General features: G+C 40.7%; 1 protein-coding gene across 1 annotated transcript; it reads left to right on the top strand.

Moving 5' to 3' along the window:
- The first annotated feature begins 1,399 nt into the window (after window positions 1–1,399).
- On the top strand, window positions 1,400–12,211 carry LOC115664403 (flavonol synthase/flavanone 3-hydroxylase-like). The gene is made up of 5 exons (XM_056303855.1): window positions 1,400–1,829; window positions 7,650–7,753; window positions 9,858–10,008; window positions 10,746–10,922; window positions 11,889–12,211. The coding sequence occupies exons 1-5, from the start codon at window positions 1,479–1,481 to the stop codon at window positions 11,961–11,963; spliced, it is 858 nt and encodes a 285-aa protein (XP_056159830.1). The 5' UTR covers window positions 1,400–1,478; the 3' UTR covers window positions 11,964–12,211.
- The last annotated feature ends 3,296 nt before the right edge of the window (window positions 12,212–15,507 follow it).

The following is a 15,507-nucleotide window of genomic DNA, read 5'->3' as shown; positions in this document are numbered from 1 at the left end:
GAAATTCGTCAGACGCAGAAGAAATTATTCAGACGCAGAAATTCTTCGAGGCCTTGAGACGAGAGTTCTTCGATGCGGACGCGAGAATATCTTCGGACGCAAAATTCGAACGTTAACACAACAGCTAGTGATCTGGCATGGATTTCACAGAAGGAATGTTCTGATTGTCTCAATCTGAATCAAACTGATTGACAATCAAACATCATGACAAGAATGCATTACAACGGACAAAGTTCTACTTATGGAAACTAAGATTCTGATTGTATGGGCGACCAGAATCAGCGGGATTCAGAATCTGTCAACCAACGGCTACTCAATTTCTTACTATACAAATCTGTCCAAGGTAAAGATTGGAAGATGATCCTCTGAAAGCTGTCCAACGGCTAGTTTGGAAGCAGAGGAGTATTTAAGGAGATCAACGAGCAGCAGAAGGCAGTACAGAATCAAGAATCAACAAGTCCAAAGTCTGAGCTTAATCCAATCATTTTTCTCTTGTCATTCTGAGCCAAATATTAAGATCTTGAGGGACACTTTGTAAGAGTAATTGTGTGAGATAGAGAGTCCTATCATACACAAGAGTGTTAACACTCAGAAGTTGTAATTCCTCTTGATTACATAGTGAAATCCAGCCAGGTAGGCTGTCAGAAGCGTGGTAGAGTGGACGTAGGCTTGCTATAAGCCGAACCACTATAAACTTGTGTGCAGATTCTCTTTCCCTTATCTCTTACTTTACATTTTGCACATCAAGAGCACCGTCTATATAATCTGTCTTGAATCTGAACTTTATTCAGACTCTTCTGTGATTTATTTCGTTTCCGCATAAATTACTAAAAATTGTTTTAGATCACCTATTCACCCCCCTCTAGGTGATCCTTGCTAGCTACATCAATTGTTAGTGTGACGAGATTAATAAAGTGATGGAGAAGCAAGAAAAGCTTCCATATCAAAGAATTAGAAGAAAAAATCTACAAAGCTAGCAGCTCATTTCGGATCGTTTCTGAATTTGCGATGGTTTGAGAAAACAGAGGCCCACGCACGTGGAAAGAAGAGGTCTAGACGGCCTCACCTCTCGTGGAATTGGACATATATGCAGCCTTAATCATGCATAGCCAGGCGATGTGGAGCTTCATCTCTATCCAGGCTATTGCAATGTTCAGCTTTCTTGTGGTGTATATGCAATTTCGCGTGATATGAAGTGAAAAGCCAGATTGAATGACAAAAGATCTCTATTTCTATTTTCCCATTGAAAGTTAGACAGAACAGTATGATTTGGCCTCACGTGCATCGGTTGGTAGACCAAACGCTAATGAAGACCCAACACTCACACAAGGAAACCAGTAATTTCCTGTCCCTATATATTTGCATTAACATATGAATATCTACATCCGAGTCACTCATTAATACCTAGTACTGTGGTAATCGAAACCAAACTGTAACTGCGCATCAAGAGTCCAAACCCAAAAAGAAGAAGATAACCTATGGAAGTGGAGAGAGTTCAGGCATTGATGACAGTCGGCCTCGACACGCTTCCGGCCCAGTTCGTTCGGCCCTCCCATGAGCGGCCAGAGAACAGCCGGGCCATCGAGGGCGTCACCGTGCCGGTGATCTCGTTATCCCAGCCCCACCACGCTCTCATCCGTGAAATCCACGAGGCGTGCCGCGAGTGGGGATCCTTCCTCGTGACCGATCATGGGATACCACCGGAGCTGATCAGGCGGCTGCAGGAGGCGGGCCGCGAGTTCTTCAGGCTCCTACAGGAGGAGAAGGAGAAGTACGCAAATAATCCATCAAGAGGAAATTTTGAAGGATATGGGACAAAGATGTGTAACGTTTTCCTAATGTGGGTTATATTAATTGAGATTGTTATTACCCGCTTACGGGTTTGGTCTAATAAGTTTGGATATAAGGTTTCTTAATCGATCAGATATGGGCCCGACTTGTGTGGGCCGAGTTCGGCCCGGCCCGTTATGAGAAGGCATGGCTGGAAACTCTATAAATAGAGCTGCATGTCCCTCCTCTGCACCTAACTCTCTCCAATCTCTCTCAAACGCTCTCAAACTCACCTAAGGCTTCCGTGAGTTGGCTGAGGCGGTCTCATAGCGCCGGGACTTCGGGGGTGATAGGGGAGAAGACCTACGGCACCGGTTCATCGTCATTTTCGCATCCAGGAAGATGGAATCCAAATCAGGTGCACAAATTCTATCCATCCTTTTACCGTACCGTTAATATCTCGCTATAGTGATCCTAGGGCGCTCGGCCGAGCCATACGGGCCGGCCAACATGTGGTATCAGAGCCGACATAGTCGAGAAACGGGCCGGTACTGTTTGTGTGTGATTTTATTATTTTCATCCGTTGAATGTTAGAATAAATCACATAGATGGATAGATCGTCGCGAGACGAGTAAAATGAGTGGTCACCAGCCACCGGGGGGCCGCCGGAAATGGCCGCACGCGCTGCCACGGGCCGTGGCGTCGGAGAGCCCCGGCGGCACACGCGCGGGTGTTCCCAGGCGCGTGTAACGTACGCGCTTGGGTTTTCGCGAGCCGGGTCGATCCGGCTGACCCGACCCGACTCCGGACCCGACCCGTTGACCCGACCAGACCCGAACCTGAGCCATTGACCGAACCGGTCAACCGGTCGGACCGGTAAGTGGTCAGACCGGTCGGCGGTCAGACCGGTCGGACCGGCCCTTTTTGGCCGGCTTAGGCGCCGGCGCGTGAAGCCCACGCGCCGCACCTTCAGGAGGCGCGTGAGGGCGCGTCCGAGCTCCGATTGGAGCGTGCAAGGTACCGGCGTGCTCGTATAAGGATTATCTACACTGTGGTATATTTATTTTACATGCTTGATACTTTTAAGGATGTGAAAATACATAAGGAACCCTATATACGCGTATTTTTATTGTATATTTTCGTATTTTCTTGTATTTCTCTATGGTTTAAGAGATACAGATTAAAGCTTACATGTATATGATGACTTAAGGACGTGTAGATCATGTTTCATTGATAGTATGTATAAGGTTCGACATATATCAATGTATAGAGCAATGTAATTAGCATTGTATGTAATTTTAGAGACATTGCCCATGTCTTCCAGTCTAAAATTACATTATATAGTATATGTGAGACATAAAGTTTATATCCTTAGTACGAGAGAGTTTCAATGATTCAATTCGGTAGTGACCGCCAAAGTGGCACACTTGATTGAGTTTGAGAAATATCGTTCTCGTATTGTTAGGATGTCTCATGTTCTAATGTGTTATTATACTCCCAAAAGAGGTGATTATGTATTGGTTCATGGAGGGATGCATATACAGCATGCGTGAGAAATGACTGATCCTAGTGGTTCATACGCCCAAAGGTGGTGAATTCATAAAAGATTGGAATATATTCTCATGGCTGTTGTAATATAGAGGGTATACAATTGCATATCATGTATTCTGCCCAAAGGTGATTATATGATGATGTGTGTAACTCTCAGGAAAGCACTCACATGATGCTGATTATAGACATTACTTGTTTTTTAACAGTCACCTTCTCCCTGAACGGCAACTCCATAAGTATTGAGGTTCTTACTGGTTCAAACTTTAAGAAATGGAAAGAGGATTTTCTGTTTGGTATGGAGCTGGCAGATATTCATATTGCTCTTACTGAGGATAAGCCAGCAGATGTCACTGCTGAAAGTACGGACATAGAAAAGGCACTGAGTGCCGCCTGGGAAAAGAGCAATAGGATTTGCTTGTTACTGATGAAGCGATCCATTAAGGACCATTTGAAGAGTAGTTTACCAGCTGACTGCACTGCTAAAGAAATGATGGAAACCTTACAAGCAAGGAACCGTGACTCGTCTAATGCTGAGGCTGGGACATACATGCAGTTACTCAATAATATGAGGTATGATGGTTCAAGTGGGGTTAGGGATTACATCCTTAGGATGGTAGACCTGCAGACGAAACTAAAGGTTCATGAGATTATTCTTTCTGATGCCTTCATTGTGCATCAAGCCCTGAACACCCTTCCTACTGAGTTTGGAATTATAAAGACCAACTATAATTCCCAAGATGAAAAGTGGTCGGTCAATGACCTGATAGTTAGGGTTGCGGCAGAGGAAGAGAAACTGAAGAAAGATAAAGGGAATCTTGCTTTCTATGCCTCTAGTTCCAGTAGCAGGAAGAGTAGTAAGTTCAAGAATCGTACTCAGAAAGGAACTCCACGAAACCACCGGTCATTTAGACCATCTGGGTCCTGAGAAAACACCCTTGAAGAAAAATGGTGTTCACTGCTACTTTTGTATGAGGAAGGGTCACATGAAGAAAGACTGCAATAGATATAAAACTTGGTTGTCCAAGCGTGAGCAGTCAGGGATTCACAAACAGAAGGAAGCCAAATCAGGATGAATTAAAGCTCACTGTAGGAAACAACAAGAGAGTCGACGTCGAGTTCGTGGGAGATGTCATATTAATTTTGGATTCTGGTTTTAATATGATGTTAAGAAACACCTTTTATGTACCTTCCTTCAGACGGAACTTAGTTTCCGTATCAAGTTTGGATGTTTGTGGCTACTCTTTTGAAATAAAGAACAATGTGGTTTCTATGTTCTTTGATTCAAATAAGGTTGGGTGCTGCAACATATCGAATGGATTGTACAGATTGTGTTTATCTCCCAATGATATATACGTCGCTTATACAGCTGAAAGGGTTGTTTCCAAAAGACCTCTACCTAAGGAATAGTCTTATGCATTGTGGCATAAATGACTTGGTCACATTTCTAAGGAAAGAGTGGAAAGGCTGATAAAGACAAACATCCTGCCTACTCTTGAAAGTGACCTAGATATTTGCGTAGACTGTTGTAGGGGTAAGATGATCAAGATAAAGAAGAAAACCGCAGTCCGTAGTTCTGACCTGTTGGAAGTCATTCACACTGACATCAGTGGACCCTATACGGCAACATTGTGTAGAAATTTCTATTTCATCACATTTACAGATGACTATTCCCGATATGGTTATCTGTTCTTGATTAAGGAGAAGTCTGAGTCTCTTGACAAGTTCAAAATTTTTCGAACTGAAGTCGAGAAACAGCTGGGAAAAGTCATAAAGGTTGTCAGGTCTGACCGAGGTGGTGAGTATTATAGCAGGCATGGCGATGCTGGACAGCTGAAAGGGCCATTTGCCAAATACTTAGAAGATTCTGGAATAGTGGCTCAATTTACTATGCCCGGGAGTCCTAAACAAAACGGTGTGGCCGAAAGGCGGAATCGCACCTTTATGGACATGATGAGGAGCATGATTAGCAGGACGAACTTACCTGATTTTTTGTGGGGTGAAGCTTTGAGAACAGCTCTCTACGTTCTAAATCGTGTTCCTACCAAGGCTGTTCCAAAGACTCCTTTTGAATTATGGACTGGACGTAAACCTAGCCTAAATCATCTTAAAGTTTGGGGGTGTCCTGCAGAAGTAAGGTTATACAATCCAACATTGAGCAAGTTGGAATCCAGAACCACTCGATGTTACTTCGTATCTTACCCAGATCATTCGAAGGGGTATCGGTTCTATAATCCCCATGGAGGCACAAGAATTGTGGAATCACAAACAGCGAAGTTTCTGGAATTTGATGTGGCCGAATGAGGTAGTTGCTCTCAGACTATTGAGGATAATGATATGGTAGGTACTAGTGTATCTTTCTCTCTACCTGTACAGATGATAATGGAGACCCCTACACCACAGACTGAGCATGTTGTGGTCTAGGATCTTGTTATTGAAACAGCTCCTGATGAAGTACTTCAAACCCCTCAAGCGTAGGATGAGGAAGTAGTAGCTCCACTCAGGAGATCTATCAGGCAGAGACGATCGGCTATACCACCGGATTATATGGTCTATCTGGGAGAGCATGACTACGATATAGGCTGCGTGGTTGATCTAGTAACTCATTCAGATGCAATTTCTTGTCCTCAATCAGATATGTGGGTAGATGCAATGAAAGACGAGATTCAGTCTATGAGATATAATGGTGTTCGGGAGCTTGTTGAATTGCCTAAAGGTTACAAGCCCATCGGTTGCCAATGGGTATACAAGACTAAAAGAAACTCCAAAGGAAAGATTGAGAAGTTCAAAGCTAGACTGGTAGCCAAAGGTTTCACTCAGAAAGAATGAGTAGATTATGAGGCAACTTTTTCTCCAGTCTCTTCTAAAGATTCTTTCAGAGTGATTATGGCATTGGTAGCTCATTTTGATATGGAATTACACCAAATGGATGTTAAGACTGCCTTTTTAAATGGAGACCTTGATGAGGAAGTCTATATGGTGCAACCCGAAGGTTTTGCAGCTGATGATTCGGGTGAGCTTGTGTGTAGATTGAAGAAGTTTATTTATGGCCTCAAGCAAGTTTCTAGACAATGGTATTTGAAGTTTCATAGTGTTGTCACTTCATTCGGTTTTGTTGAGAACAGATTGGATCAGTGTATATATAGCAAGGTCAGTGGGAGGAAATTTATTTTTCTCATACTCTATGTAGATGACATCTTGCTTGCGAGTAGTGATATTGGATTACTACATGAGACAAAGCGAATGTTGTCGAAGGATTTTGACATGAAGGACCTTGATAAGGCGTCTTTTGTCCTAGGCATTGAGATCCATAGGGATCGTTCTCGCCGAGTATTGGGTTTGTCTCAGAGAACATATGTTAATCGTATTCTGGAAAGATTCAGTATGCAGGACTGCAAGCCAGGAATTGCTCCTGTCATAAAGGGTGATAAACTGAGTCTGTCACAGTGTTCTCATACGGATGTTGAGAAAACCCAAATGAAGGATGTACCTTATGCTAGTGCACTTGGAAGTATCATGTATGCTCAAGTTTGCACTAGGCCAGACATTGCTTTTGCAACAGGACTTCTAGGCAGATATCAGTCAAATTCAAGACACGATCACTAGGTTGCTGCCAAGAAGGTTTTGAGGTACTTAAAGAGGACAAAAGATTATATGCTGATCTACAGACATGTTCAAGACCTACAGCTGATAGGGTATTCGATTCAGACTTTGCTGGCTGTCAGGATGAAAGGAAGTCGACAACGGGTTACATCTTTAAGTTAGCAGGAGGTGCAGTATCATGGAAAAGTGAGAAACAGAAATCAATGACATCCTCTACCATGCAAGCGGAGTTTGTAGCATGCTTTTCGGCCGCTACTCAGGCAATTTGGCTCCGGAACCTCATTAGGGAGTTGACCGTATTTGATTTTGTGGATCGGCCCATACAGTTGTATTGTGACAATAACTCTGCAGTGTTATTTGTTAACAACAACAGAGGTCTCAAGGGGTCTAAGCATATGGAGGTCAAGTACTTGACCATAAAGGAAAAAGTCAGGGATGGTGACATTACAGTAGAGCACATTTCCACAGATGATATGGTAGCAGATCCACTAACTAAAGGCCTTCGCCCTTGTATTTTTGAATGACATGTCGTTAGCATGGGCTTAGGAGTATCGTGAGATACTGTTGTTTAGTGGGAGTTGTTTTTTAATTAATGCTCTGATGCCACATGTTGGCCGGCCCGTATGGCTCGGCCGAACGCCCTAGGACTACCGTACCATTAATATCTCGCTATGGTTATCCTAGGGCGCTCGGCCGAGCGCCCTAGGATCACCAACAAGATGACCAAGAACCATGATGAAAAGGTCGAGTGGGTGGATTACTTCTTCCACATCATGCATCCACCTTGTAATGTCAGGCATGAAATTTGGCCTCACCAGCCACCTTCTTACAGGTAATAATTTCGATCTACGTAGAAGAGTGTTCTCGAAAACTTAGTCAAAGTTTATTCTAATCGACCAACTTCAAGATTTATCAATAGAAAAATGGTATGAGCTCTAACCCTATAAATAATAGGGGTAAGCGGCTTCAGGTTCTTTACAGATTCCACTTGGAACCTGGAACCTACCATCATGTACATGTTTCTCATTTTTTGGAACCTAGAACCTACCCGTCGGAATTTAGAACCTGGAACCTACCCTGTCACAAGTTTCAGGGTAGGTTCCAAGATCTAATGGGTTCTTTTTAATTTTATTTCAGTATGAAAATGAATGCAACAATACTGAACAAGCTTGTCATTCACAAAAAAAAATATCAAAGATTAGTTTTCCTAACATTACGGTTCAAATAAATACAATTAAAATGAGAAGTCATTGCGTGAATCGATATTAGGGATGAACGGTTCCATGTTCCGTATAGGTTCTACCTAGAACCTACCTATGATAATAGATTCCTCATTTTTTAGAACTTGGAACCTACTATATCACAGGTTTGAGGGTCAGTTCCAAGGTCTACCCAAGTTCCACCTTAATTATTAATTGAACAATTGCAGTGAATCATCACCTTTGATGACCACCACTTGCTGCTATGATCCACTGATCACAACTTATATTTAGACACAAAAAAATATGAAATATTAACAAGTCATAAAATGAAAGTTCGGACTAGTGGTTCCAGATTATACACTCATCATATAACATTATGAAATACCGCAAAATTATACAAAGACATAGATTAAGAAAAAACACCAAAAACTCTTTTCGATTTCAGGTTTCACCTACTTAGAACTTGGAACCTATCCATTGAAACAGGTTCTCTAATTTTTAGAACCTGGAAGCTACCCTGCATACCTTGGAACTTGAAATCTACAGGTTCCCACCAGTCGGGTTCTCTGATTACCGGTTCTACTCTGGAACCATGCTCACCCTTAATAAATAATAGATGCGTTAAACCGAATTTCACCCATTTTCATTCGATCTATCTGCCGCACCATCCATAGAATGAATCTATAGAACATACTTTTTCAAGTCTCTCGCGAGGTTTCGCTGTATTAATGTCGGTATACTATGACACTAACGTTTTGCTGTTTTGTTGGTGTACAGTCGCGTGGCGTGGTCGACTTTCTTGAATTGGACATTCTAAATTTGTATCATCGATGTTGCTTTCGTGACGAAAAGACAAGAACATCTTACTAAACTTTGAATTAGTATCTCCGGTTCCATCCTTGTCGATAAAGTGCTCTTTTTTCTGGTGGACAGTGAACCGTGAAGTTGACAGACATGATCGGTTAAGATGTGTCTTTCAGTGTCTCGTCACTCATTAACCCAGAGACGTGGCCCACGGTTGTCTTTACTTAGGACGTTAATCAATCAATATTTGGTTAAATTGATTATTTTTGTCGATTACACTCGGGGAAAGGAGATATCACTAGCAATGACATCATTTAGTGTACAGCTATTGTTTTTTTTATTTATTAGGACAAGCTTTTACTGTATCGTAGATATGTTTACCGAGTATGAATAGTTTTTAACTAAGAACAATGGGCAAACTAATCAACGGGTAAAAAAATTAATAATTAGGATTAATTGTAATGGTTTAGCGGCGAGAGATCTAACCTTATCATGGGTAGTTTGGTCATAGAAAATCGTAAAAAGAAACTCATTTTGCTCTCCATAAATGTGGTATACAACTACGCGATAGAATTTATTTTCCTTTTGAAGTCCCGTACGATGCAACTAAAAAACTCCAATACAGTGATGTTTGGTTACATGTAATAATAAACTCTTAATCTGCATCGTTGGACTGCTAATTGCATTTTCTGTAGCACTTATTTCGATTTTTGGTTTTAAAATAGAGAAACTATCTTCTTAAGCTCAACCAAACACCACCTCAGCTTAGTCGATGTATTTGTGATGCTCATTCTGTATCTTTTCACCCTCAGAGTTGAGAGAAGAGTGACTTATAAGTGCTTCTATAATTTGTTGTTTTCTCGCATATTCATGTTTTATTTACTGCTCGATTTCACCACTTCAACAACAATATATGCCGGTCTGACACAGGGAAGTCACCGAAGAATACAACAAGGAGATACCGAGAGTGACAGAGGTGCTGCTGGAGCTGATCTCCGAGGGTCTAGGATTGGAGAAAATTGTCCTCAAGGCAAGTTTGGGAGGCGACCAACTGGAGCTGGAGATGAAAATAAACTTGTACCTGTTGGAAATATGGGATAAATTGATGGGTGAATGAATGAGAAATTGATACTCAAAGAACACCCTTGAGTTGGAAGTGGGAAGTGGAAAAACACTATTCCCACATCGAAAAAGAAAGAAGGCTATGGAGTGCTTTATATACAGTTACACTTATTTGAAGTAGTAATTATCATAGCACAAACTCTCTGCCTCGCGTGCAGGCGCAGGGGGGGTGCAAATCCGATGCTCGACAAGTTGAAACTTGGGCGCGAGCCCAATTTTGCCTTCTGATTTTTTTTTTCAACTCAAACTGTTACGAATTTCGTAACGTGCCCAATTTTGCCTTCTGATTTTTTTTTTCAACTCAAACTGTTACGAATTTCGTCCGTTATTATTCCCGAATTGCTCTCCCCTCTGTTCCTTTTTATCGAAATCATTCTTCCTCTGGTTTTACACTCTCTCTGCATTTGCACTGTTTTTCGGTAGTGTTCATTTCAAGTTTGTTCAAGTTCGCCGGAAGCTTAGAAGTGCCGTGCTCTCTTCTTCGCTGTCAACCGTTATATCCTGGGAGACAGACGTTCACGAAACCTCGGTCGCGTACTGGAGGGAACGAATCTGTTTTAAGGAAACTGTGTCAAACACAGGCCTCGGTATTCATTTGTATCGATTCCAACTTTGTTATTGCAATTTCGTTTCTTTACAATACTGTATTGTTTGTAATATTTATGCTAATGCCGATTTGAATTTTCGCAACAATACCCACCCTGCCCACAACCTCAACTGGCCCTCGGTGTTGAGCCTCACACCGACATGTCAGCGCTCACCATACTGGTCCCGAATGAAGTTCCAGGTCTTCAGGCTTGGAAAGATGGCAACTGGTATGCCGTAGATTACCTGCCCAATGCGCTTTTCTTCCACGTGAGCGATCAAATTGAGGTAAAATGTGATAAAATAGCAAATTGCTTCTAGGGGAAAAAATTCCTACATTCGACTTACTAGGAATGCTATTGAGAAAAGTGTCAAAAAAGTCCTAAACCTTTTGTATTTGTGCTAATTTAGTCTTAAACATTTTTTTGGTGTCAATTCAGTCCTAAACCTTTTGCATTGGTGCTAATTTAGTCCTAAACCTTTTTTTGGTGCCAATTCAGTCCTAAACCTTTTGCATTGGTGTCAATTCAGTCCTAAATCTTTTGTCTTTGTACCAATTCAGTCATTCCGGCCAATTTTGACCGGATTTTACTGACGTGGACGCCGACCGGTCACCGGTGCTGACGTGGACAGCTTTAATAATATTTTAATATTTTTTTGAATTTTTATTTCTTTATTTCTTTTTTTTTTCCCTCCCCTCCTCCAGCCGGTCGCCGGACCGGCGACCAGCCAGAGCCCAGAGGCCGGCGAGGCTCACCCTCGCCGGCGGCTGGGCGAGGCACGACGTCGCCGAATCTGGTAAGGTCAGGCCTCGCCCAGCGCGAGGCCGCCCTCGCCAGTGGCCGGCGAGGGCGAGCCTCGTCGGTGCCGGCCTCTGGGCTATGGCCGGTCGCCAGTCCGGCGACCGGCTGGAGGTGGGGAGGGGAAAAAAGAAAAGAAAAGAAAAAAAGAGAAAAAAATAAATAAAAATTCAAAAAATATTAAAATATTATTTAAGTTGTCCACGTCAGCGCCGGTGACTGGTCGGTGTCCACGTTAGCAAAATCCGGCCAAAATTGGCCGGAAAGACTGAATTGGCACAAATACAAAAGGTTTAGGACTGAATTGGCACCAAAAAAAGGTTTAGGACTGAATTGGCACCAATGCAAAAGGTTTATGACTGAATTGACACAAAAAAAAGGTTTAGGACTAAATTGGCACAAATGCAAAAGGTTTAGGACTTTTTTTGGCACTTTTCCCGGATGCTATTTGTAGGTTCTAAGCAATGGGAAGTACAAAAGTGTTCTTCATAGGAGCTTGGTGAACAAGGAAAAGACGCGGATGTCATAGGCAGTGTTTTGTGCCCCCCCGCAAGAGGTGCTGATCGGGCCTCTCCCCGGGCTTATCAACGACCAGAACCCAGCAAAGTACTCAACCAAAACGTATGTCGAGTTTCGGTGCCGCAAATTCAACAAGCTCCCGCAATAGTTTTCTACTCCAGGATCGACGAACCTGATGTCACAACTTCATTTCCTCCGTTGTTTCAAATGTAACTCATTTCTGTGTTGCCAATAAAGTGTGCCTTCGTTGTCTTGGAAGTGAATTCTACGCAGTTGCATGTCCTAAATAGTAAATAATCTTGCGTCGTTCAATCACCACAAGGAATTTCCTCGTAATTTTTAACTTTGATATCTGTGGCAGCCGTCATTTTATGCACGTAACATGCGGCCCTTTTTGAATTTGAGGCTGTCTCTAGAATCACATTCGAGAAGAGTTGTCAATTTGAAGGGAATATGCTCGGACCGATGGCAAGTTGAGTGGCGGTTGATGTGGTTTGATGGGTGTAGTGCTATGATACCCGAAAATCCATAACATGTTAGGCCATAGATTAAAATAGGCTTTAACCAAGCTTCGTATCATATTAAAGTATTGTAACTCAAAAACTTAAGCAAAGAAATTAGGAAAAATGACATAAATGATTCCTAAACTTTGGCCCAATATGCAATGTGGTCCTGAACTTTTAATTTGTTCAACATGGTCCTTGAACTTTGGTCCAATGTGCAAGGAACAACATTAAATATTTTTATATAGTTCAAAGACTAAGTTGAATATGTGCCAAAAGTCCAGGGACTATATTAAACAAATTGAAAATTCAGATACCGCATTGTACATTGGGTCAAAGTTCAGGAAACATATTGAACAAATTAAAAGTTCATGAACCACAATGCACATTAGGCCAAAGTTCATGGACCATTTACGTCATTATCCCAAGAAACTAGTGAAGCAACGAAGCAGGCAGTTTGGAAATAGCAAAAATAATTTTAAAAAAATAGTTCTTTCACAGTAAATTAAGAATGCTAGAAAAATAATCAAGTAAATACTCTCTTCTACCTAAATGTGGATGATTTTGTTGCTTCATATGTTCATCTTCGAGGCCCATTTTTGAAGTATCCCTTGCTTCTCGTATCTTGTTATTGATGTTAGCTAACAATATAACCTAGAGGGTAAAAATATGTGATTTCTAGAAACTTAACAAATAGTACGGAATTAAATATGTCAAGTTTGATAAAAGCTTAATCGGGTGAAATAGAGAGTTGATTTAAGCACAAACTGGTTATATCAAGCAATGCAATACAATGCTTCACTCAAGCAGTAATTGAGTAGCTAGGAACAAAGAGATAGTAACAATGCCATAAAGCTTTTAGTGGTTTAGCTTAATGTAAGCCTATGTTTACTCTCCCAGAATAACAGTTTACTGGCTGGATTCCATTATAAATCTTCATGAAATTACAGTAGAATGTGTTGCTTATACTTAAGTTGATAGATTTCACTATCTCACAACTAAGCACAAACTATAATATTTCCAACACTTCTAGAAATATTACAATTTGAATGCTCTCAGACGGCAAATGTAAAATGTAAAGCTCTCTCTAAATTTGGATTTTTGAACTCTTGATCGATCTCTCTCTTCGACACCTTGGTCTTCTTTTATATTACTCAGCATCTAATCTACAATCTTCAAGAGGATAAATCTCCAAACTAGCCAATGGACAATTTTTTAGAAGATCAATTAGCCGTTGAAGATAAGCAATCGGAATTCTCGTAGATTTGGTTGCTGATACAATCAAATTTTGGTAACTAGAAATAGAGTGGTTCAACTATGGAAAGTATCTTACCTTCGGGATGATTGTCAATTAATCAAGATATCTTGTGTGATTGAATATTTCGCATAGATAATCTTGATCAATGAAAATCTTTTAAATAAGGAATCCATATCTGATTACAAGCTGTCAAGGTATGAGATAAAATATCTCAAAATAATAATCTTGAAGTTCGTGACAAGATTGTTGTCGTAGGTAATTTGAGTGCTCCGCTTATATCAATAGTTCTGGTTTTATCCACATTTCCAGTTATATGATGATATCACACTTTGGCCAGGTTTTTGCTTATATCCAACTTCAGTAGTATTCTGCTTACATTGAGTTCTTGTAGTACTCTATTGATATCGAGCTTACACAGGCTCTTGCTGATATCCAGCTCGGGTATATCAGACTTTTTGGTTATATCCAACTACTTCCCATTAGACACTTTGAGTACGATAGTGATGTAGATCCTGTAGATTATTCACCTTGTCTGGTACTTTCAAGTCTCCACGAACTTCCTATTCTTCATGACCTGTCCATCTTCGAAAAGGTTCATTAGTTTTTGTCACCTCTTACTTCATACTTCGGATACCTTTGATATAGGCAAAGTACATTAACTAAACTCTAGCTTATATCTTCTAGTCCTTCCAAGCATATTGGCAATCATGGCTCTGCCTCACTGTTCACTCGTCCATGGTACCTCCAAGTTTTACCGAACTCTCATTCTAGGTCTGTTCACCTATTGCACTTGTTGATCTTGCACTTAAGCCTAAGGTTAGAATAGTGCATTAATTACCCCAAGTAGGTTTATAAGGGTAATAACAAATCAATTGTTGATCTTGTGATGCACTATTATTGTACCTCCTAAGATGAGAATAGTGCAAGACTGTAATGAAAGAGAAGTTGAGCTAAGCTCTTAATGAATTCCATATCCATTATTGGTGGTGTATTAAACTGCAGTATATACTTGATGGAATCACTTATATAAATGTGGAGTATGGCCGCTCTTATAAGAAGTTTGGCAAAATGTTCAAAGCACTTATGAATAAACTAGACACGCGGATAATCTATTAGCGCAAAACCGATTGAACAAAATTTGTGGTGGTTTAATGTGATTGGTGCAAATGATCATTCACATAAGAAATTCTTGATTCATTGACTGTTCAAACTTCATCAACAATTTCGTGAATTATATTTCATTTTTTCTAGATATGGTTCATAACCCAAAAGGCACCAGTTCTAATGCATTACATTTAATTGGGTTTAACCCAGCATTTATCTTTCCATTCTTTTCAAAACTTTTTGAAATATGCGGGGATTGTTGAATATTTTTATAGTTTTGAAATATTGAAAGCCATTATTTTTTTACGGCTTTAATAGAAGTTAGGACAACCATAAAAGTCATCATTTTGTAACGGCTTTGTAACCTTTGATTTATTTCATTATAAACCCTTCATTATTTTGTAATGGCTTTATAGCAATTTTGTAATTGTCATCAATTTAATAATTACGAATTGATTTGTAACGGTTTCGTAATAGCTCTCTTTTTCGTTTGTCTATAAATTTAAACTTCAAACCACATTCCTCTAAGACTCATCGACTTAAAAGAGAATTTTCTCCTCTCCTTCCATTTCTTTCTTTGCTGAGTTATACATACAATTTAGTTATTCATGTTCCTTATGTTATTATGTGCGAAGTAAAGAAGAAAGTTTGTTATATCTTGGGAGGATAACCTTTAGGGCCTATCGCAC

This window comes from Syzygium oleosum, unplaced genomic scaffold (genome assembly GCF_021117445.2).
Source record: "Syzygium oleosum isolate NSW1041296 unplaced genomic scaffold, Sole_v2.1 Sole_v2.02, whole genome shotgun sequence".
Classification (NCBI taxonomy): domain Eukaryota; kingdom Viridiplantae; phylum Streptophyta; class Magnoliopsida; order Myrtales; family Myrtaceae; genus Syzygium; species Syzygium oleosum.
Note: the sequence above shows the minus strand (reverse complement) of the source record. Positions and strands in the feature narration are given on the sequence as shown.

Coding starts and splice junctions, on each gene's coding strand:
- LOC115664403 (XM_056303855.1), top strand. CDS start 1,479: ATGGAAGTGGAGAGAGTTCAGGCATTGATGACAGTCGGCCTCGACACG. Junction 1,830..7,649: donor ATGGGACAAAGATGTGTAAC/GTTTTCCTAATG, acceptor AAGATGACCAAG/AACCATGATGAAAAGGTCGA. Junction 7,754..9,857: donor CACCAGCCACCTTCTTACAG/GTAATAATTTCG, acceptor GGTCTGACACAG/GGAAGTCACCGAAGAATACA.